Source organism: Carcharhinus amblyrhynchos, chromosome 4 (assembly GCF_965287045.1).
Source record: "Carcharhinus amblyrhynchos chromosome 4, sCarAmb.v2.hapA, whole genome shotgun sequence".
Classification (NCBI taxonomy): domain Eukaryota; kingdom Metazoa; phylum Chordata; class Chondrichthyes; order Carcharhiniformes; family Carcharhinidae; genus Carcharhinus; species Carcharhinus amblyrhynchos.
In genome coordinates this window covers 84,502,000-84,526,916 of record NC_137327.1, presented here as the reverse complement: position 1 = coordinate 84,526,916, position 24,917 = coordinate 84,502,000, and the positions used below count along the sequence as shown (strand labels likewise).

Below are 24,917 nucleotides of genomic sequence, written 5' to 3'. Positions count from 1 at the left end.
TCCTCTCATGGTCCAAATGTTGTGCAGGTTAGGTAGATTAACCAAGCTAAGCTGCCTCTTAGTGCCCAAAGATGTGTAGGTTAGGTAAATCAGCCATGGTAAATGCACTTGGCTATAAGGATAGATTTGGGGGTGGGCCTGGGTAAGATGCTCTTTTGAAGAGTCGGTGAAGACATTATGGGCCACATGGCCTCCTTCTACACTTTTAGGTGGAGTGGACCTATAGGTGGTGTTCCCAAGTGCCTGCTATCCTTGTTCTTTAAGAAGTCACTGGTTTGGAAGCTGGTACGTACTGTTGCCATGCTGTACTGGTGGTGCAGGAAATGAATGTTATATGTTGCTGAAGCTGCAGTCATCCAGATAAAGGTTATGGGGATAAAGCTGGGTATGGACTAAATTGGGCACTCTTTCAAAGAGTCAGCAGGAACACAATGGGTTAAATGACCTCCTTCTTTGCTTTTCCATTCTATGAAAAGTGAACAAGGCAAAACAGATCAGAATGTCTCAAATTTGATTCCCAATGTAAGGTAGCTCTGGAAGCTGAATTAAAAGATATGACAGTAGCTAAGCGATGACAAACATTTACAGAATGAATTCATAATTTTCAACAAATATACATTCCCTTAAATGTTAAAATGCCCATAGGAAAAGGGATCTCACCATAGCTAACAACAGAAATCAAAGATAGGATTAGATTAAAGGAGGAGGCTTATAATGTTTCCAAAAATAGCAGCCTGAGGAGCAGAAGAGTTTAGAATGCAGCAAATGATCAAGAAATTGACAGGGAGATAGAAAAATACCATTTGAGAGTAAATCAGCAAACAGATAAAAACAGATTGTAAAAGATTTTGTATGTAGTAAAAAGAACGTGATTAATGAAAGTAAATGTGACCCCTTTAGAGGCAGAGATAAGGGAAATTATAACACAGAATATGTGAATGGCACAGGCATTAAATAATTACTTTTTATATGTCTTCACCATACAAGTCACAAAAACATTCTGGAAATAGTGGGGACCTAAGTGTCAAATGGAAATGAGGAACTTGGGGATCTTACGATTAAAACATATAAAACTAGTGAAATTAATAGAATATAAAGTTCACAAATTCCCTAGACCCGGAGGCCTGCATCTTCAGGTTTCAAAAAAGAGTGGTACAGAGAGTAGGTGGATTGGTTTTGATTTTCCAGAATTTGCTAGATTCTAGAACAGCCCCCATGGATTAGAAAGCAGCAAACATATCCCCATATCCAAAACAGGGACCTACAGGTCAGTTAGCCTGACATCAATTATCTATTTTTCAGGCATGCACTTAACAAGGCAACTTGCTTTTAAAAGGGTAGATTCAGAGGTAATTCTTCTCCAGCTGGAGAATGTAGAACAAGGGAACATAGTTTCAGGATGAGGAGCTGATTATTTAGGACTGGAATAAGGAGAAATTTCATCACTCAAAGGTTGTGAATCTTTGGAATTCTCTACTGCAGAGGGTTGTGGACGATCCATAATTGAATATATTCAAGCAGAGATAGATTTTGGTCTTTCAGGGAATCAAGGGAATGGGGAGTGGGCAGGAAAGTGAAGTTGAAGCCCAAGTTCAGCCAGAGCCATACCAAATGTCAGAGCAAGCTCGATGGGCCATATGGTCTTCTGCTGCCACATTCTTATATTCCATCAATTTAGCAGAATGAGTGATGACCTCACTGAAACATATAAAATGCTTGTTGAGCATGTTATGATAAATGCAGAAAGGAAATTTCCCCTATGACAAGAGTCACAGCTTCAGAATAAGAGCTCAGCTATCTGGGCTTGAGGAGTGAAGAAACTTCTTCAAACAAAGGATTGTGCATCTTTGGAATTCGCAGAGAACAGTGCATGCACAATGGTTGAACATATTCAAGGCAAAAATTGACAATGTTTTGGCTACTAAAGAAATTAAGGGATATGGAATAGTCTTTGAAGCCAGAATTGAGGTAGAAGATCAGTCATGATCAGACTGAATGATAGAGGTTCAAAGGGCCAAATAGTCTACCGCTGTTATTTCTTATGCTCAAATTACTTACCTGTTTCCACAAAGGGTGTAGTTGCTTTTGTTCATTGGGAGGAGCTAGGATTACTTTATAAGTTGCCCCTCATTTGAGGGGCAGTTTACCGTTATGTGCATAGTTATGACACAATTTTCTCAATAGGCCACCAAGCTTCTTGTCTCTATGTTTATGTTTTTTTATTAGTGTCACAAGTAGGCTTACATTAACACTGCAACAAAGCTACTGTGAAAATTCCCTGGTTGGGCATACTCTGGCATCTATTTGGGTACACTGAGGGAGAATTTAGCATGGCCAATGCACTTATCTAGCAGGAGGAAACTGGAGCACCTAGGGGAAACCCACACAGATACAGGGAGAATGTGCAGACTCTGCACAGACAGTGACCCAAGCCATGAATTGAACCTGGATCCCTGGAGTTGTGGACATCAGTGCTAACCACTGTGCCACTTTGCCGCCCGGCGATTAATCTGGAGAGGCCCAGATGCTGTATGAATGACTTTGAGACAGGGTAATATGTCAGGCACCACAGAGCTTATTGGCTGGGAAGGAAAAATCAGCTGGGGTTTCTGCTCCTGATTTCCGCTCAATGACAACTACTGTAAGTGACAGTGAGTGAGCATCGGCTGGAAACAGAATCTGGCTTGGTGGTGGTGCACGTTATGGCTGCATAGTCTGCTAACATTCTAACTTGAATGTTATGCTCTTTATGTTGGCAAACAAATTGGTTATGGTAACACCAATCAGAAAATCCAGCCTTCACTATCTGCACTTTAGCGATGTACCTGAGAATTATTAATGAGTATGGAATTATCCTCCTGCAAGAGTAGGCAATCTCAGGACTGGGATGAGGTAGTGGATGAATGAAAACAGAAATCTCTTCATACGAGTGAGTATACTTACAATGGCATACTCCACGTCTTGCCGACACAAGAATGATTGTAGTGACCCCTGATTGTTGACAGGCTCGTCAGATCCAAAGGTGGCGGTTTGACTGCAATTTAAACCACAATGTGTGAGCAGGCAGGTGCATTAAATAATAGTCTGCAAAAGACTTTTTCTGCCTTGAGAAGTCGTCTCATGCTTCCTTTGACTTCACAGCGCACTGACAGTCTTGATTACTAAAATTTTAGACATTAAAGTTTTCAACCTTGATCATTCTTTCACCTCCTGAAAACACCACCTATATTCTCTATTGTGATATTGTACATCTGCCAATGCAGATAATGGCATTTACCTTGGAGAAGCTGCATAGCGAAGCCTCCATGTGTAAGGCATGGAGTACAGTCTCCATGTTCACTATTCCCTGTGATCTCCACTGATGTTCACTACTGTCAGTGACACCATATCAGTAAAACCTCATGCATACCTTATGAGTCAGGGGATACAGTCAAGTAGTGAGTCTATTTAATTGTTAGATTAATTAAGCTAGATCGAGGCCTGTGCAGAGCTGGATAGAGTTGTTGCCTGTAATTAATTTCATCAAAACCCTCAACATATGCAGTGGCAGCAGACTGCAAGCAACCACGACCTTCTCCACTGGAGTTCTGTTGTTTCCTCAGCATTACTCCAACTTATTAATCACTCCTGCCACTTCGTGTGATGGTGGTGCATGTTAAAAAATATAGAGGGCGATTCTTGCCCTAGCAGCGCAGCTGGAAGACATCAGCGGAGGCTGTTTAGCGGGCTCCCCACTGGGTGCCACTGCCTCCATGTGAAACTGGGACCAGGATTTTTGGTGTCATCAGTTCTGTGCCGGAAATCATCGCAGAGCTGACTTAAATATTAAAATTGCAGTTTGCCTATCATTAACAGGTCCAAGGCTGAAGTCTCCGGGACCTCTAACCTTTACCTCCAAGCTGATGGTCCGACCTCGCTGGAGTGAAGGGGGTGGGGTTCATGGGGGCACCCCAAGGAGTTGGGGCAAGGGTGGTGCCCCCTGGGCACTGCTGGCCTGACAGTGCCAGCCTGGCCTCCTAGCATTATCCAACAGGCAAAATGGCAATGCCCAAGGGGCACCTTGGCACTGCCTAACAGGGCACTTTGACCGCTGCCACTTTGCAGTCAGGTTTAGTGGCAGAGGGAGGGAAGGGACTGACCAGGGTTGGCCATTATAGTTGTGTGTATGTGTGCACGCGTCGGGGAGATTGGGGCTGCCATTGTGGGGGGGAATCAGGGCTGGCTCAGAGACATCCAGGAAGCCAGTGATTGGGGGGGGTGGGGTGGGGAGATTGGATGGGCAACGATGGTGGAGGTTGCTGTGCTGCCAACAATAGGAAGAGTGGCATGTGGGGTTACTGCAATTGGCGCATGCGCAGTGGCCGACTCAGCATTATGCTGCTGGCCTCTCCAGCAGGAATAGGCCAAGCCCCTGATTTTCAGCGTGAATCTCTCTGGGCACTCCGCAGTGCTCACAGTGAGAGAGGTTCATTCTGAAAGTCCCGCTAAAAAAAAACAGTGGGAGTCACTCCCGTTTTAATAAAATTTGAATTTTTTTTTAGGAGTATCATCCCCATAGTTTCCTCTATTAAAGTATATTCTCAAAGTGGAGTCCCATTTTAATACAGTTTATAAATTAGGAAAATGAGCTAAGAGACATTGTCTTCATTTTCATTTTACGTGTTTCTTGTACATGCTCAAAGAATCATATTGCATCTGCACATGCTCAGTTAGTTTTAATCAAACCACCACTCTCCTTTCCTGACCCTCCTACCAGTGCCTCCCTCACTCACTGCTTTTCTCTTCTAACCCCTCACTCCCCTATGCTTGCCTCTCCCGACCACCTGCTTACCACTTACCATTCCCGGACTGCTCCTCTTCTGTTGCAGGACAGTGAGGGAGGCAACTAGAGGGACAGGGAATGTCAGAGTGGTCAGGAGGCTGCGATTTAGTGGCTGTGTGAACCCATGGGTGCAAATCCCATGGTAACCACTAAATCTCATGAGAGGTCACAAACGGGATTCGTGCTGGCGAGATCTTAGAATAGGATTTTCCCTGCCCACCACTGCCCCCCCTCAACCTGTGACATAATCAGATTCACCCCCAGGGAGGGCTTGATTTGCATTAATTAGCATCACATTAGCAGGCTCGTTGCCAACGCATCCACCTTGTCCTACCTAGTCCCCCATCCATGCTAATTACTTCTGCTTTACAAAAATGAAAACCAGTCGAGGTGAACATGCCAGGTGCACATGGGTAGGCACAGCCCCCGGGTAGTGAGGGACATGAGCAGGTAGTGCTCCCTGGCAGTGCCCTCTGGGGAGCTCCATTGCAGGGATTTCCCCTTATCCATGAGAGTGGGGGTGTTGGCCTTCTGTGTGTGGGCGGGTGGGGGTCCCTCTTTACCATGTGAGGGGGTAGTGCCCTTCTGTAAGTGTGGCCATGATGTCTGTGGGGGGGGGGGTGGGGAAGGAGGTTGGAGGCCCCCATGTCCATGGAGCATCTTGATATCTTTGGGGGTTTTTCCCCTATTTGAGGGGTTTTGATGTCCGTGGGAGGTGGGGGTATCTTTTATTTTAAAAATCGGAGATTGGGAGCCCCCCGATCTTGAGATTTCCGGTGTTGCTGACTTATAGGCTCCGCCCCTCCAGCTGACTGACTGAATCATGCTTTTGAAATTTCATAAAGCTCAGTTCAATACAATGAGAGTAGCCGCTTGTGGACCCTGCAGGCTTCTCACTGGTTTGCTCACCTGAGGTAACACTCTATGCACTTTTCGGAAGATTCCTGCCTCTCTGATAACACACCTAATTTCTCTTACAGCTCTGAAGAAGAGTCATACGGACTTAAAATGTTAACTCTGTTTCTCTCTCCACTGATGCTGCAGACCTGCTGAGGTTTTCCAGCATTTTCTATTTTTATTTCAGATTTCTAGCATCCGTAGTATTTTGTGTTTATAATTCCATTACATTTTTGTTGCCAATTCTAAGTCATATCCTGGAGTTCCTGGTTCCCCAGCATCAAACATGAGGAGTTCTCCAATGATTTGCTGGAAAGTCCCTCTGGAAAATTTCCAGCTAAGGGTTTACTTTATAATTGTCCAGAAGCATTGACTTTTTCTGGAAAATTTCACTGTGCCAGGAAGCAGCCGTCAAAGTGACTTAAATTGTGAACTTTGGGTGGGTCTGCCAGTCATACACTCAAAGGCCTGAATTTGCCTGTCATTCTCACCGGCAGGATCTTCTGTTCCCACTGACAGCGAACTCTTGCTGCAGGGGTTGCACAGAACAAGAAACCCCATATACAATGGCGGGGTCAGAAGATCCCATGCCAACCTATAGCAAACCACTGCAGTCTGGAGTGTGGAAAATCCCGCCCATTGTTACTCTGAATGAATCAGAAGAAATAAAGCAACATCCAACTTCAGCGACACTATTTTAAACACGCAGACTGAGCTAAGCATGGGTCACCCCCACCCCCTCCTCTGCCCCTCTGGACCTCTCCTCTGCTAAGTGGACTCAGATCCAACAACAAACTCCCTCCCAGAACCAGTCCTGACTCTGACCCCTTGCCTGGATCCAGAACCTCACACCTCTACGCACCGTCACATCATCACATTTGTATCATAAAACATAAAACTATTCGTAATATGTATAAATGACTTGGAAGAGGGCGTACGTGGTGTGATCAGCAAGTTTGCAGATGACACAAAGCTGGCAGGATTGGTGGATAGTAAGGAGGAGTGTCAGGTGACACAGCAGGATATAGATAGGCTGGTATATTGGGCAGATAAATGGCAGATGGAATTTAATCCTGATCAATGCGAGGTGACGCATTTTGGAAGGAATAATGTAGGGTGGAGCTACATGATAAAGGGTAGACCTATTAAGAGTATAGAAATGCAGAGGGACCTGGGAGGGCAAGTGCACAAGTCTCTGAAGGCGGCAACACAGGTGGAGAAGGTTGCGAAGAAAGCTTACAGTATGCTAGCCTTTATAGGAAGGGGTATAGGGTATAAGAGCTGGTGTCCTATGCTACAGTTGTACAGAACTTTGGTTAGACCGCATTTGGAGTACTGCGTCCAGTTTTGGTCACCTTACTCCCGGAAGGACGTGGAGACCCTGGAGAGAGTGCAGAGGAGGTTTACCAGGATGCTGCCTGGTATGGAAGGACTGGGTTATGAGGAAAGATTGGGTAAACTGGGGCTCTTTTCCTTAGAAAGACGGAGATTAAGGGGGGGATCTGATAGAGGTGTATAAAATAATGTAGGGTATAGATAGAGTAAACAGTAGCAGGCTTTTTCCTAGATTGGAGACAAATATCACGAGGGGCCACGAGCTTAGGGTGAGGGGGGAGAAGTATAATTTGGATGCTAGAGGGAGGTTTTTCACACAGAGGGTCGTGGGGGTATGGAATGCACTGCCAAGTAAGGTGGTGGAGGCAGGCATGCTGGACTTGTTTAAGGTTTACTTAGATAGGCACATGAGCGAAACAGGGATGGAGGGTTATAGGAAACGGTTTTAAATAAGGGTCAGAGCCTCGGGACATTCCTGGGAATCTAATGCTACATGTTTTGATGTTTTGTCTCTTTTACTCCGCAGGTGCGTCAATCCACCTTGTTGTCTAACAAGGGGCATACACACGGTGGGTTGTGCGTGGGCTGCTCTTGGATGTTTTGAGAGTGGCCTAGTACTTTGCGTCGTTTGTGTATGCATAAAACTGGACCAGCAGATGGGCACCACAACAGCTCAGTGACTATCACTGCTAGCTGCGCAGATACATGGATTTGGGCCAGTGTCTGTGGGAGTTCGCGCATTCTCCCTGTGGTTGCGTGGGTTTCCTTTGGGTGCTCCGGTTTCCTCCCACACCCCAAAGATGTGCTCTTAGGCTGATTGGTGTAACAAATTGTCCCTAAACTATTCTCCCCTGAGTCTGGTTTCCAATGGGGGTACCGTAAGCATAGACATGGGTCAAGGGAGGTGTAGGAAAAGTACATTGTTAAGATGGTGGCGCAGGCTCGTTGGGCCGAAGGGCCTGTTTCTCGCGCTGTGTTGTTCTTTGTTTTTTTTGTATAAATAACAAATACATCACCTAATGCATTTTCCACTTCTTTCTTCAGCACTGTGCTAATACATGAGGCTTTTGGTATTCAGAATTTCTACTGGTACTACAGCAAAGTGTTAAAATGTAAATAACCAAAAGGCCAGCACAACTGATTGCAGTATCATGAATTGCATTAGTTAAGGCACTGCTTCTCAAAATGATGATCTTGTATCTAACGCTGCAATCAGCAGCACAGTCAGCTACTTTCGATCACAGAAGGCCTCCAATGTTCCCAATCTCCACCTACACCAATTTATATTCAGATGGCGCCTTTAGCATTATAAAATGTCCCATGGTGCTTCACAGGATCATTATAAAACAAAGTATGGCACCGAGCCACAGAGATATTAGCTCTCATGACCAAAGGCCTGCTTAAAGATTTTAAGGAATGTCTTAATGAAGGAACTCTAGGTAGGGAGGGAATTCATGAACTGATAGCGCAAATAGAAATGAAGAACCATGATCCAATAGTCATTGCAGAGACAAGGCTACGGGAAGACAGATTCTTTTCATTCACTCGAGGGACATGGGCATTGTTGGTTGGCCAGCACTTATTGCCCATCCCTAGTTGCCCTTGAAAAGGTGGTGGTAAGCTGCCTTCTTGAATCCATGCTGCAGTCCATGATCTGTGGATTGACCCACAATGCTCTTAGGGAGGGAATTCCAGGATTTTGACTCAGTGACTGCGAAGGAACAGCAATATATTTCTAAGTCAAGATGGTGAGTGGCTTGGAAGGGAACTTGCAGGTGATGGGTTTCCCATTTATCTGCTGCCCTTGTCCTTCTAGATGGAAGTGGTCATGGGTTTGGAAGGTACTGTCTAAGGATCTTTGGTGAAATGCTGCAGTATATCTTGTAGATAGTATACATTGCTGCTACTGAGTGTCGGTAGTGGAGGGATTGAATGTTTGTAGATGTGGTTCCAGTCAAGCGGGCTGCTTTGTCCTGGATGATATCAAGCTTTTCGAAAGTTGTTGGAGCTACACCCATCTGGGAAAGTGGGGAGTATTCCATCACACTCCTGACTTATGCCGTGTAAGTGGTGGATGGGTTTTGAGGAGTCAGGATGTGAGTTACTTGTCGCAGTATTCCTAGCCTCTGACCTGCTATGTGGTGAATCCAGTTAAGTTTCTGGTCAATAGTAACCCGAAGGACGTTGATAGTGGGGGATACAGTGATGTTTGCACCATTAAAATGTCAAAGAGCAGTGGTTAGAGTGTCTTATTGGTGACGGTCATGGCCAAGCATTTGTGTGGTGTGAATGTTACTTGCCTTTGTTATCCTATATTTTGCCTAGCTTGGGATCTGAATATTGAGAATAAGTGACATTTAGGAAGGACAGGAAATTAGGAAAAGGTGGAGGGGTGACTCTGTTAGTTAATGATGATGTTAACGCAATAGAGAGGGATGACCCAAGTTCGGGAAACCAGGATGTAGCAATAGTTTGGTAGAGATGGGAAATGGTGGAAGCAAGAAGTCACCTGCGAGAAAAATGTACGGGTCCCTTAACTGCAAACATACAGAAAGGTAGAGCATAAAGGAAGAGATAATTGGAGCTTACCGAAAGATAGAGCAATAATCATGGGGGAATCGTAATCTACATATAGACTTGAAAAATCAGATGGGCAAAGGTAGCAAAGATGAGGAGTTCAAAGAATGTTTTTGATTAGTTTCTGAATATAGCACATTCTGGAACTAACCAGAGGGCTGGCTATACTAGACCTGGTATTATGCAATGAGATAGGATTAATTAATCATAGTGAAGGCACCCCTAGAAAACACTGGACCATAATATGATTGTATTTTACATTCAGCCTGAGGGAGAGAAGTGTGCGTCAAAAACTAGTATTTCAAAGTTAAATGAAGGCAATGAAAGCAAAGTGAGCTAAAGTGAACTGGCAAGTGAGGTTAAGCAGGAGGTCAATTGCAATGTAGTGGCAGACATTTAAAGGAATATTTCAGAATACACAGAATAGATACATTCCAATGAGAAAGAAAAATTCCAATCGAAAGACCCACCATTTATAGTTCACTAAGAAAAAGTATCAAATTCCAGGAAAAGGACATAATTGAGCAAAAACAGGTAGTAGATTGAAAGATGGGACATAATATAAAGAACAGCATAGAATGACAAAGATTAATAAGAAGGAAAAAATTAGACTATAATAGAAAGACAGTGAGAAATTTAAGGATGGATAGTAAGAGGTTCGATAGATACTTAAATCAACTTAACAAAGTGAGCTTTGGAAAGTATATCTGGGGAATCTATAATGGAACATAGGGAGATGGTGAATGAATTAAATAGATAATTTACATCAGTCTTCACTCTCACTCACTATAGAGGACATGGGTAACATCCCAGAAATAGCAGTAATTCAGAAAATGAAAGGGAGAGAGGAACTCAGAAAAATTACAATCAGCAGGGAAGTGGCATTGAGCAAATTGTTGGAACTGCGGGCTGACAAATCCTCAGGTCTAGATGGACTTCACTCTAATGTTGTAAATGAAGTGATGAATGAGATATTGATTCATTGGTTTTAATTTTCCAAAATTCCCTAAATTCAGGAAAGGTTCCATCAGATTAGAAAATGGCAAATATAACTCCTTGATTCAAAAAGAGAGGGAGAGAGAGAGAAAACAGGAAATTACAGGCCAGTTAGTTTAACCTTTGTCATAGGGAAAACATTAAAGTTTATTATTTATGATACTGGGAGGGATTCTCTGCTCCCACTCTCCCCAACATCACAATGTTTCCTGGTGGCAGGAGGTGGGTCACCGTTGGCCAGGAGTACATCCGTGTGGAGACTGGAAGATCCCACTGGCATGATGGAGAGGAAAATCCCATCAATTACACAGGGTGTGTAGAAAATTTCAGGCAAATCAGGCAGAGTCACCATGGTTTTGCGAAAGGGAAATCATGTTTGACCAATTTACTTGAGTTCTTTGAAGCAGTCACATAAAGAACAAAGAAAATTACAGCACAGGAACAGACCCCTCGGCCCTCCAAGCCTGCACTGACCATGCTGCCTGACTGAATTAAAACCCCCGACCCTTCCGGGTACCATATTACTCTATTCACGTACTTGTCAAGGGCTCCTTAAAACTCACCATCACATCTGCTTCCACTACCTCCCTCGGCAGTGAGTTCCAGGCACCCACCACCCTGTGTAAAAATCTTACCTTGTAAATCTCCTTTAAACATTGCTCTACACAACTTAAACCCATGCCCCCTAGTAATTGGCTCTTCCACCTTTGGAAAGAGCTTCTGACTATCCACTCTGTCCATGCCCCTCATAACCTTGTAGACTTCTATCAGGTTGCCTGTCAATTACCGTCATCCCAGTGAGAATGAACCAAGTTTCTCCAACCTCTCCTCATAGTTAATGCCCTTCATGCCAGGCAACATCCTGAAACATCTATTCTGTACCCTCTCCAAAGCCTCCACATCCTTCTGGTAGTGTGGTGACCAGAATTGAACACTATATTCCAAGTGCTGCCTAACTAAGGTTCTATAAAGCTGCAACGTGATTTGCCAACTTTTAAGCTCAATGTTCTGGCTGATGAAGGCAAGCATGCCATATGTCTTCTTGATTACCTTTTCCACCTGTGTTGCCACTTTCAGTGACCTGTGTACCTGTACACCCAGATCCCTCTGCATATCAATACTCTTAAGGATTCTGCCATTTATTGTATATTTCCTATCTGTATTAGACCTTCCAAAATGCATTATCTCACATTTGTCCGGATTAAACATCATCTGCCATCTCCCCGCCCAAACCTCAAACCGATCTATATCCTGCTGTATCCTCTGATGGTCCTCATTGCTATCCGCAAATCTACCAACATTTGTGTCATCCGCAAACTTACTAATCAAACCAGTTACACTTTCCTCCAAATGATTTATACATATTACGAACAGCAAAGGTCCCAGCACTAATCCCTGAGGAACGTCACTTGTCACAGCCTCCATTCAGAAGCACACCCTTCCACTGCTACTCTCTGTCTTGTATGACCGAGTAAAAAGTCTGACAACACCAGACTTTTTACTGTGTTTACCCCAGTCCAATGCCAGCATATCCACATTGTATGACTGAACCAGTTCTGTATCCAACTTGCCAAATCATCTCTGATCCCATAAGGTGAGTGCATATCCACACACGCTGTGGATAAAAAGGAATCAATGTATATACTATATTTAGATTTCTAAAAGACATTTGGTAAAGTTTCACATCAAGTTATTGTGAAAAAAGAAAGCTCATGGTGTAGGGGATAACATATGGCTTGAAAAGAACATTGATTCCTGACAGCAAGCCAGGGTTGGCATAAATAGGTCTTTCTCTGGTTGGTAAGACATAAATAATGTGTAACATGGATTAGTGCTGGGGCCTCAACTTTTGACAATTTATTTAAATTATTTGGATAAAGGGATGGAAGGAATAGATGAGGAATTTGCTGATAACACGAAGATGTGTACTAATGTAAATTATGAAGATACAAGGAGGTTACAAAGGGACATAGATAGGTTACCTGAGTGGACAAAGATCTGACAACTGGAGTATAATATTAGAAAATATGAAATGGTCCATTTTGACAGGAAGAATAAAAAATAAACATATAATACGAATGGTGAGAGATTATAAAGCTCTGAGATCCAGAAGGATTTGTAGGGTGCCAGTGCATGAATCACAAAATGTTAATATTCAAGTACAGTAGAAATTAGGAAAGCTAATATAATGTTACTGTTTATTTTGAGTGGAATTGGTTACAAGAGTAAGAAGGTTATGCTTTAGTTGTACAGGGCACCTTTGAGACCACATCTAGAGTATTGCGTACAGCACTGATCTCCTTATGTAAGGAAAGATGTAAATATACTAGAAGCAGTTCAGAGAAGGTCTACTGGACTAATACATGGAATGGATGGGTTGTTATATTTGGAAAGGCTTGTGTTCATAGGAGTGTAGAAGATAAGATGTGACTAGATTGAAACCTTTAAGATCCTGATGGGTCTTGAAGAGTGGATGCAGAGAAAATGTTTCCCCTTGTGGGAGAACCTACACCGAGGGCCCAATTTTACAATTGATTTGCACCCCATTTCCAGTGCAAAATCTTGGTAAAGGTGGGCATGAGGCGAGTAGCACAATCCGCGCCTTCCTCTGTGCCCAACCAGAACAGGTCGAAAAGTTGGATCTGAAACACTCCCAGTTTCAAGTCCACCTAGCACTAGAATTAAAATGGTAAAATAGGGCCCTGAGGGTCACTGTTTAAAAATAAGGAGTCACTCATTTAAGACACAGATGAGGAGAATTTATTTTTTCTCAGAGGGTCATGAATCTGTGGAATTCTCTTCTGAAAAAGGCAGTGGAAGCTGAGGTTTTGAATATTTTTAAGGCAGAGGCACATAGATTTTTGATTAACAGCGGGGGTGAGAATGGTTCGGCAGTAATGTGGGGTTGAGGTTACAATTAGATTGGCCAAAATTTTATTGAATGGTGGAAGATGGTTCAAAGGGTCGAGTTGACTAATCCTGCTCCAAATCCACAAGTATATATATTATTCATAAGTCCAGAGCTTGGGGCCTCGGCAACTGAAGGATGACTGTTAATGACGGAGAAATTAAAACCAGGGATGGACAAGAGTCCAGAATTGCAGAAGCGCAGGTATCTTGAGGGTCATAAAGCTGGAAGTAATTACCAAGGTAGGGAGAGGTGAGCTTATGGTAGGATTTGAAAACAATGAGATTTTTATTATCAATATGTTGTTTGACTGGGAGCCAACATAGGTCTGTCAAGTTTACAGAGGGTAGGATGTGGGAGACTAGCTGGTAGTGAGTTTGAATTGTCAGATCTAGACAAGGGCAAGAAGAAAGATTTCAGCAGAACAAGATCTGAGAGAGAGCCAAAATCCAGCTATCTTATGGAGGTGGAAAACACTGGTCTGAGAGATGGTGCTAGTGTGAGGGTGGAAGCCCAACTTGGGATTTAACAATTATTAACGGTAAACTCCTGGGTGAAAGCTTGGAAAATGCCAATGAATTTCAGATTATTAATAATAATTAATAATAATAGATTAATAAGTAGTCAGGGGTGAAGATGCATGCTTGGGATGGATGCAATCCTGGCACATGGTATCTCTGCCAGTATAATACTGGTGGCACACTAGCACAGTGGTTAGCACTGCTGCCTCAGAGAACCAGGGATCCAGGGTTTGATTACAGGCTTGGATCATTGTCTGTGAGCAGCTTGCACGTTCTCCCTGTGTCTGCGTGGGTTTCCTCCAGGTGTTCCGGTTTCCTCCCACAGTCCGAAAGATGTGCTGGTTAGGTGCATTGGTCTTGCTAAATTCTCCCTCAGCGTACCCGAACAGGCGCCGGAGTGTGGCAACTAGGGGATTTTCACAGTAACTTCATTGCAGTGTTAATGCAACTAATGAATAAACTTTAAACTTTATTCAAGTGGAAAATTGTTTCTAGCTCAGACAGATTAGCGTTGCTTTCTTTCCATGTAAAATTATCAAATGAAACATGTTTGAGGCAGTTACAGCCGACACCTAAGTGAGCATCGGGTCACAGTGGAAACATTTGCCTAATTTAGTCAGTTCAAACATATTATTAATATACAGGTTACAAAGTTGTCTGGTTTGGGAAATTGAAATGTTACACAGAGCTCATTAGGAAGGGTAAATGAAGCTCAGGCTGTGAATGGGCAGCAGGATAGGCTTGTAAAGAGCACAGTCCTGCTTCTGATACTTCCATTACTAGATGGCCCTATTTAATTTATATCTTGAGGCAGGACTGAAATTTAATAGACTATCATGGACAATTTGGGCAGAATTTTCCATTTCAGGATTAAGTTGTGTGGCGAGGACGGGGATTGGGAGTGGAAATTCATGTTGTGTCACGTGATGCTGACCTAATACATTATGCTGTCGGGAATTTCCCGACAGTTTGCATGATGGGGAGAGCAGGCTGGATGGCTGTGGGGGTGGAGCTGAAGGGAAATGATGCAATTTCGGTCATCCCTTTCTTTGCATGCCATTAAAAGTAAAAGTAAAGTTTATTTATTAGTCACAAGTAAGTCTTACATTAACTCTGCAATGAAGTTACTGTGAAATTCCCCTAGTCGCCATATTCCAGTGCCTATCTGAGTCAATGTACCTAGCCTGTACGTCTTTCAGACTGTGGGAGGAAACCAGAGCACCTGGAGGAAACCCACACAGACACGGGGACAACATGCAAACTCCACACAGATAGTGACCCAAGCCGGGAATTGAACCCAGGTCTCTGACGCTGTGAGGCAGCAATGCCAACCACTGTGCCACCATGTTGGCATCTGGCGGGAACAGTGGCTCACCATGCCTCGCCATCAACCCTGTATGTTGGGAGATGGAAAAATGCCACCCTTAGTAAAACTTTACCCTGTATTTATTACATAAATAGGTTTGAGCGAAGATCTATCTGGTTCTACATGTTAACATTTCACATCAATGAAGTTATCAAGCAACAAATAGTGTCATGAATTAAATATGTTCCATGCAATAGTTCAACACTCAAAAGGTTGTTGAGTCTTTTCATTGTTTTCATTTGTAAATGTCAAATCCAATCATTCTTTTTTTCCACCATACTTTTTCCCTGTTTTATTTCTATTTTGTGCACATAATAGAAAACATGACACGTTGAAAATAAAATAGAAAGACATGTGGGGTTTCCAAAGGTGGGATAAAACTCACCATGTGAGATACTCAAAAGAGACCTGGGGAATAGTGTTTGTATACCATTCCTGTACCAGGTCTCTTTATTTCAGAAATTATCCGAATCGCTGATGAACATTGCTATATTTCTCCCGCACCATTTAGTTAGCTAATTGCTAACATCCTCAAATTTTCCCATTAGTCACACTGTCCTGCCTCACACTACATCCACAAATTCTATCTTATAGCCCTCACCTTGCATTTTCTTCCTATTCCAAATCTTCAAACATTCAATGTGACAGTAGATGTGACTATAGCTAATGAGCTAAGACACTAAGTCAGAGGCAAAGGCATTACAACTTCAGTATAAGGATTGCATCTGTGGCACTAATTATAGTCCATCCCTCCAAGCGCTCCCAATGAATAATACCAAGTTGGCAGGTGAATTGTAAGAATATATTTTGCTCCAGACAAAATTACTTGACCTTTACTTAACCATTGATTTAAAAGCCTCTACCATGGGAGAACTACCTACGAATAAAGAAAATTTACTTGCACTGATATGCAAAAAAAAGGTAGGATTAATGAAAAATTTCTAAATGACATTCCATAAACATATTATTAAAAACTTGAATCTCTCTATTCCCAAGGTGGCACAGTGGTTAGCACTACTGCCTCAAAGCGCCAGGGATCTGGGTTCAATTCCAGCCTCGAGTCATTGTCTGTGTGGAGTTTGCATATTCACCACATGTCTGCAAGGGCTTCCTCTGGGTGCTCTGGTTTCCTCCCACAGTCAAAAGATGTGCAGGTTAGGCTGATTGACAATGCTAAATTAACCCTAGTGTCAGGGGAATTATTAGGGTAAATGCATGGGGTTGCAGGAATAGGGCCTGGGTGGGATTGTGGTCGGTACAGACTCGATGAGCCAAATGGCCTCCTTCCATGCTGTGGGTATTCAATGATTTTTTTTCTCTATCAAGGTGCATTCTTTATAATTTTGAAGCTTATGCCATTGTAAAAAAGTCACTTTTAATTATTGGTAGGAAAATTTTACACATGCCCTCCATGCTCATGTCTGCATTTGCATTAAACTAATGAACAGGCAAAACCCTACACTACATACATATTTATAGATGTATAATATGTGCATATGAGAAATTGTCCTTACTTTTTCTGACTCGAGGCTTGAGATTCCTGTTAACCGGAGGAGGTTCAATGTCTGTAGGAAGTATAGGCAATGGCAGATTGTCTGTGGTGACTGATGGCAAGACCAGGTTTGTACAGGCTGGACTCATGGGAATGTAACCATCTGATGTGCAGTCAGCTGCAGGCGTCACTGGAGAGGATCCTGGATTCATCGGAACATAGCTGTCATCAGTGCTGTCCACAGTACTACACTGCTGGCCGGGGAGCTTCAGCTTTAACAAAGAGAAACAGTTCTGTTTACAAAATGCCATGGTGAAACATGTCAGAGCACCTGATGTGATGTATTACATTTTAAATTACAGTACCGGAGCTAACAATAGCACTCACAGTGCGTTGAATTGCCTCCTTCTGCAGTTTAAGTTCTTCGATTTAAATAAACAAAAGGATTGCGACCAATGCTTGGCCAACCGTACAGAAATACATTGGCTCAGAAGTTGGTGGTAAAATAATGAGTTTAATGCACATGTTATTGGCGCGCAAGTCACTCAGCAACATCTGATGAGCAAAACATAGTCCACGAGTTGTAAATTGCCACAAATTGCTCATGAAAAATGGAAGCACACCTCCTTATTTCTGTACTTAGACAGCTTCTCGTGTCCAGACAGATGAAGCATATATTTAAATGCTCCATTTGCTCACATTTATAAACTTTTGCTTCTAACAGTTTGTGATGCCTTTGTTTTTCCATGCTAAAGATCCTCCTCCTTTAATATAATTCCCGAGGTCCAAGCTCATAGTCACTTGTCCTAATATCTCTTTGGAAGAATTGAATGCTCCATCACAGGCTGGCGTAAAATCAGTAGGTTTAAATATTGGGATGGAAAGGCATAAGGGTGGAGACTCTGTCGTCTTCAGGAAACTCCCCAATTATGTCCTGAGGGAGAATCCCGTTGGAGTTCAACTGAGGTTTATCATTGGCTACTTAAGTCCCACTTAAGGGCATCATTCCACCACCACTGGTATTCAACCTGGCAGGGACCATGCTGCGTGAACACACTGCCAGATAAACTCTGATGGGTACACCTGCAACCTTGATAGAGGTTGTAACATCCTATGAACAATGGAGAGACTTGCTGATGGCAAGGGAGGGATCTGCAGGAAGCCATCCACTCGAAGTCACCTCCAGTTCTTAACAACTGCCCTCTCCACCTTACCAGGTGCCCCTGACTCACTGCGGTCATCCTGCTCCACTCACTTTCATCCAACAACAAGCTTCATCCTTGGACCTCGTGCGTCCTGCTCACTTCTGATTGGCCAGCTGCTCTTGGACATGAGACATTTGTACCAGACTGAATGGTGTGATGGGAAATTGCCATTGTTGGAGCTGGGAACCGTGTGGGCAGTCAGCAGATTACCTGAGTGTGACCTATTCCTGATGGGACTTTTGGAAATGGCTACAGCTGGGTTGCCACCAGTCTGTGGAAGAACGAATGGTAGGAAGGACTATTACTTACGTGGCGAAAAACTGCAGCAGGCGACGGTGCAGAGGGACCTCGGGGTCCTTGTGCATGAATCGCAAAAACCCAGCTTGCAGGTGCAGCAGGTGGTCAGGAAGGCGAATGGGATGCTGGCCTTCATAGCGAGGGGGATTGAATATAAAAGTAGGGAGGTCTTGCTGCAGCTGTATAGGGCATTGGTGAGGCCGCAGCTGGAGTACTGTGTGCAGTTTTGGGCGCCGCACCTGCGCAAGGATATTTTGGCCCTGGAGGGAGTGCAGAGGAGGTTTACTAGGCTGATACCGGAGTTGAGGGGATTGAGCTATGAGGAGAGGCTGAATAAACTAGGCTTGTACTCGTTAGAGTTTAGAAGAATGAGGGGAGATCTCATTGAGACGTATAAGATGATGAATGGGATGGATAGGATAGAGGTGGAGAGACTCTTCCCGCTCAAAAAAGACAGTAGGACTAGGGGGCACAGCCTCAAGATAAAGGGGAGGCGGTTTAGAACGGAGTTGAGGAGGAACTTCTTCACTCAAAGGGTGGTGAATCTCTGGAATTCTCTGCCCGTTGAAGTGGTGGAGGCTGCCTCGCTAAATATTTTTAAGAAGCGGGTTGATGGGTTTTTGATAAGAGAAGGGATTAAGGGTTATGGGGAGAGGGCGGGAAAGTGGAACTGAGCCACGACAGATCAGCCATGATCTTATTGAATGGCGGGGCAGGCTCGAAGGGCTAGATGGCCTACTCCTGCTCCTATTTCTTATGTTCTTATGTTCTTATGACACAACCATTAAACTCTGCCCTTTGCGTGGGTATGTATCAAATTTGGGCTGAGAAGTGCCTGTGGAGTGCCTTAGCACTATGTAAGTGGAAGTTGCAGTTGTTAATTATATGTGCATGATTTGAAGTACTTTTACGAAATGTATTCATTTGTGGATGTGCCCATTTGTGCATTATTTCTTGATAATGAGATGATTCAGGAGATTGTCAGGCTATCCTTTGAGCAGAAACAAATAGTATCACCTTGGACAAGGTGATGCATGATTTTCTCATTTTAACACATCATGCAGTATGTACTAAGTTGCCTCATTCAACATCATTTTTGTTAATATTATGGATATAATGGAGTGATATGTGCCCACAGCATTGGAATTTCTGTTTTAGTGTTGCCATTCATTAGGGCTGCTGTCACCCAATTGGTGCCATTTTGGAATAGCTTCTCCTTCCTCAACAAACCTCTCTCCAATTGGCCAAGACTCTCACAGCAGGTTGGGGAAGCGGGGGTCCTGGAGTAGCGGGGGGTTCTCTGGGGAGTTGGAGGGGGGGGCTATGGGAGCAGGGGCAGGTGGAGGCTATGGGAGGAGGGGAGGGGAGGGTTTGGGAATGGCTATGGGAAGGGGGGGCTGGGCGAGTGGGGGGGGCGGGGGCTGGGCGAGCGGAGGGGGCGGGCCAGGCGAGCGGAGGAGGCAGGCAGGGCAAGTGGAGGGGGTTGGAGGAGCAATGGGGACAACACATTCTCATGTTTCAATTGTTAAAATACTTACCGTGTTTAGATTAAACCCTTCATCTGCCGACAACGTGTAGTTTCCTTGAAAATCAGTAAATGGAGGCAAATTACATTCCTCTGCTTCTGAAACAGAATATTTGATTATTACATCTAAATACATATCACTGTTGTATAACAGGCAAATCAGAAAAAAAAACCCTCCAGTGATTGAATGTTCAGCTGAAAGTCACTCTCAATTTCCACATGAAGAATGGCCTTTTAATTCATGTACAAAGGGATTTTGGAGTCCAGTGAACAACATCCCAACAATCTTCTTCAGAGTTGTGCTGTACTGTGTACAGTTTTGGTCTCTACAGTTAAAGATTGATATCCTTGTGTTGTAGGCAGGGTATCGAAGATTCACTAGATTGGTCCCTGGGTTGTCCAGGATGAGAGCCTGATCAAACTGGGCCAATAATCTCTGGAGTTTAGAAGATTGGGAAGTGATCTCATTGAAACATTCAAAATTCTGGAAAGTTGAATCTTAGATGTTGTTTCCTTGGTTGAGGTGGAGGGGAGAAGTCTAAAACATGGACCAGGGCCTCAGGATGAGGGGCTAACCATTTCGAACTGAGATGAGAAGATTCTTCACTCAGTGGCCTGGGAAACATCCACCTCAGTGGGTTGTGGATTATATGTTGTTGATTATATTCAAGGATGTGATTGACAGATTGTTCATCTCACAGGGAATCAAGGATATAGGGAATGGGCAGCAAAGTGGGGTTAAACCCAAGGGGCGCCACGGTAGCACAGTGGTTAGCAGTGCTGCTTCACAGCTCCAGGGACCAGGGTTCAATTCCAGCTTTGGGTGACTGTGTGGAATTTGCACATTCTCCCAATGTCTGCGTGGGTTTCCTCTGGGTGCTCCCTTTCCTCCCACACTCCAAAGATGTGTGGGCTAGGTTGATTGGTCATGCTAAATTGACCCTTAGTGTCGAGAGATTAGCAGGATAAAAATATAGGGTTATGGGGATAGGGCCTGGGTGAGATTGTTGTCAATGCAAGCTTGATGAATCCTTTTGCACTGTGGGGCTTCTACGATTCCATGAAGATCAGCATGATGGTTATGAACAGCACAGCAGGCTCCTGCTTCTATTTCTATGTCCATATGAGGAAGGGAGGGGAAACTGGAGGAACAAGAATTAATATGCTAATCCCTGTATCAGTTATTTTGGTATTTATATATAATCTTAAGCATAGAAACAGCCTATTTCAGAGATCAGAGAGACCGTGGAAGTATTTCAACACAAGAGTGAGAGTTTTCAGTTTGAACCACTGGGAGGGGTCAAATCAGCAGTGTTGGCCACTGAGAAGAGGAGTGATGGGCCAGCAGGACATGGTGCAGGATGAAATGTGGGCATCAGAGTTAAGTACGAGATAAAGTTTACAGACCATGGAGGTGGGGAGGTGGCTTAGGAATCCTTGGGATTGTGGCGGTGACACGAGGGATGAGGGTTTCAGTGGAAGATGGAGAGAAGTGCAGCAATGTTACAGAGCCAAATATGTGTAATCCTTGTGATGGAGACAATCTGGTTCAAAAGATCAGATCAGGGGCAAAATAGATAATTTGTTTGCAATCATCTATTCAGCTTCGGACTCTTAGGACCCTATTTTACCATTTTCATTTTAAGTGCTGGGCAGACTTGAAACTGGGTGTGTTACAGATCCGACTTTTAGACCTGTACTCCGGCGCTCCCATACACACTCTGCCTGCATAAATATCAGCAAGTCTGAATCGCGCTGCACAAGCCTGCGGGTGGGGCCTAATGCACCCAAAACCCTGCAGCTCCAATTGGCACTTCCATCTGCGCATGTGCAAAAATAATAGAATGCTGCTCCCCGCCACGTCGCTCCCGGGCCAGATAATGCCTCCCTCTGGCCCCCACAGACATTGTCCCACTGTCCCAACATTACTGACCCCCTTATCCCCCCACCTGCCTGCCACCCAGACCAATCGTGGGCCCCACCCTCCTTTCCCTCCCCACCAATCTCAGGCAGAGTAGCAGTAGACCCTCTTTCACCCTCACTGATCTCTGGCAGAACGGCAGCAGACCCATCTTCCCCCCCAATCTCAAGCAGAGAGAGAGGCACTTACCTCCTCACTAACTGTAGCGCCCGAATCGGACTTATATGGAACATGTCTGTTTTGTGTCGATTCTGGATGGACGAACATGGTGGTAAAAGGGGAAGTGCCGGCAAGGTTCAGCCTGCAGCCCATTCAGTTAATTTAAATGCATGCAAATGTATTTGCCTTGGTAAAGGGGGAACTGGCACGGAGGTGGGCGTGGATCGCGCTACTCACCTCACACCCAACTTTACCAACCTTTTGTGCCCAAAAATAGGCACAACATGATGGTAAAATTGGGCCCATAGAGGAAGGAAGCTGGAGTTGGTAGAATGGGTGCGGATTTTCTGGCAGCGACTGAAGATCGAGGATAATTTTGGGTCACAGGATTAAAATTTGAAGTATACTTAAACATGATTCTAAAAATATGGGAAAATAAATGGATATTAATCAATTGAAAAACATGTATACATTAGAGTGGAGCAAAACCTTATCAAATGCATCACAAAGGCTGATTCGGTGATATTACCTTTCCAAGTTCTTGCTTTCTCCAGACTTGAGAGGGGGATTCTTTTGGGTACGGGTGCAGGATTTATAGCATAGGCACCATTGCCATTCTGAATCACTTTGTGTGTCTTTTCACGCTCTGTTAGTTGGTTTGGCTTTGGTGGCCTTGGGGGTGGAGTGTTGGACAAAAGGTGAATCCCTGCCACACCAAATGGCAACGTATTGTGGTTCTTGTCAAAGTTAAAGATTTGAGAGAATGAATAAACTGATAGTGGAGATGAAGATGCAGAAGAAGGTCCACTTTGATCTTGATTGGAAAGCATGACGATTTGTGAGTCTTGCACATTTTTATATAAAGGCACATTACAAGACGTTTGCGTTGGGGTGCCGTTCCTGAGCTGCAGATTCTCCTGAATATCATCCGATCCTGTCAACTCAAAGGAATGATCGAGTGATCTATCACATGGTGAACAGCTGTTGCTTCTGTAGGAAGAAAATCAACTCATTCAGAAAGAGAAAGAATAAAATTACAGTTATTGCAGCTATCAAATCTCTCAGAAATATTTCCTAATATGCAGTAACATTTAGTGACTTATTATGCAAGCAACATGCAGCCATTTTGTAAATGGCTAGATGCCACAAGCAACAAAGAGATGAAAGACTTGTTAATCAGCTTGAGAGGCAAATGTTGGCCAGATCATCAGAAGAATTTTGCTCTTCTATAAATAGTGCTGTGAGATCTCAAGCATCCACCTGTGACAGTGGAACAAGCAGAAGAGGCCTCAGTTTAAATTTAATCTGAAGGCTGGTGTCTGAATAATGCAGAATTTCTTTTACACTGCACTGAAATGTCAGCCTAGATTATGTGCTCGAGCTTTGAAGTGAGGCTTGAATCCAAAACCTTCCGACAAAGGCTTCAGATGTTAATTCAAGTGCCAGGTGGCTATTGGTAAGCGATGATCATTCCTTTATACACTTCCGCTAATGTCACTTCAAATCACAAGGTCAATTCCAATTGGTCCATTTTGATCTCATCTTTCCAAAATATAAAGGGCACCAATTTTCTATTATTATATCTGGCTAATTTATTAAATTAATGCAGTATTAATGATTTCCCTCACCTTTCCAAGGAAGGTCAATAACAGGCCACGCTATCATAACAAATAAAAAAAGTACAGTGTATCCCTTTTTCCAACTTAAAAGGGTCAGGATTTCACGCTCCACCATCAGCAAGTGATGGGATGAGAGAAGCACCAAATTCAAGGAACAGCGTTTCCACCAACAGCCGCTGCCTGATCCCCTGCCAACCTGGACGCAGCCACGAGGTGAGCCAAAATAGTGAGAACTGGTAACTTATTAAACTGCTCCACTTAGCATTGAGGCTGCTTCTGTCCATGCTCAACGTTTGGACTTTACGCTTTTTGTTGGGGAGGCGGGGAGGCGGCGGGGGGGGCGGGGGGTGGGCGGGTCATTGGAAAACAATGAGTAGGAAGAACCCTTTCGTTTTTCTGAGCCAAGTCCATTAAAGTCAAATATTATGCCTCAGCTGATGTATCACTAAGGCCAGCTAACTCACAACAGACCAGGGACTGATCCAAGGTCTGTATTGTCATACTTTAGAAAGGAGTGTTCCTCGGCTGAGGGCCCCTAAAGTATTTTTGCATTTACACCATGCATTCGGAGATAAGCCGAAGGAAGAAATGAATGTTGAGACCTTTTAAATAGGAACAATCTCTTTCTGCATGAGCTGCACCACCGTTCCTTTATTGAAACATCAGTAGCAAGGCAATGAGTTGGCCCTAGCTGGTATATAACTGAAAAATCAGACTTAAAAACAATGTCTGTTTGAGCCATGTGCAGTGCTATCTGACATTTATTCAGTGCCTCCTGGTATTACACTGGGAGTTTGGTGATGCGAGTGAACAAATCTCTGACTCACATTGCTGACAGTTCCATATAAAAGTGAGCTTTCATTGTATCCATGAAGACAGAACTTATAACCCTGAACATTCACAGTCAACCACTAGATTTCATTGAGCAATATGGGGCAAGTTCCACCTGGGGAACAAAAAAATCAGGCAACCATCCCTAGGCTGAAATCGGAGCTACACAATTGTTTCCCACATACTTTGGGGGTGGGGGGCAGTGTGTGTGTGACAGAAAGAAAAATCAGCCAAGATTCTTGTCTCTGTTTGCCATCCAGGAGCTTCTGTTGAGAAGTACTTGTGTAAATATTCCATGAGAACAGGAGGGATCTCAGCTACGATACCCTCAACAGAGAAGCTATCTGACACAATCCACCATGTGGGCTCACACATAAAGAGTAGTCACTTGGTCAAGCTATAAGAGGCCAGTGCCTTCTGGAGAGATGAGGAGGAGACTGCTAGAA

The 24,917-nt window shown here is 43.9% G+C and overlaps 1 protein-coding gene across 3 annotated transcripts in view; it reads right to left on the bottom strand.

Moving 5' to 3' along the window:
• The window catches only part of gab3 (GRB2 associated binding protein 3), a 148,349-nt gene that overhangs the window by 8,303 nt on the left and 115,129 nt on the right, over nucleotides 1–24,917 (bottom strand). For 2 of the 3 annotated variants that reach the window (XM_080187430.1, XM_080187428.1), the window contains 4 exons: nucleotides 22,551–23,011; nucleotides 19,955–20,040; nucleotides 16,937–17,186; nucleotides 2,944–3,034 (listed from right to left, as the gene is read on the bottom strand). In XM_080187430.1, the coding sequence (XP_080043556.1) occupies nucleotides 2,944–3,034; nucleotides 16,937–17,186; nucleotides 19,955–20,040; nucleotides 22,551–23,011 (888 nt within the window). The remainder of the gene's footprint in view (nucleotides 1–2,943; nucleotides 3,035–16,936; nucleotides 17,187–19,954; nucleotides 20,041–22,550; nucleotides 23,012–24,917) is intronic. The other variant, XM_080187429.1, reaches the window with a different exon arrangement.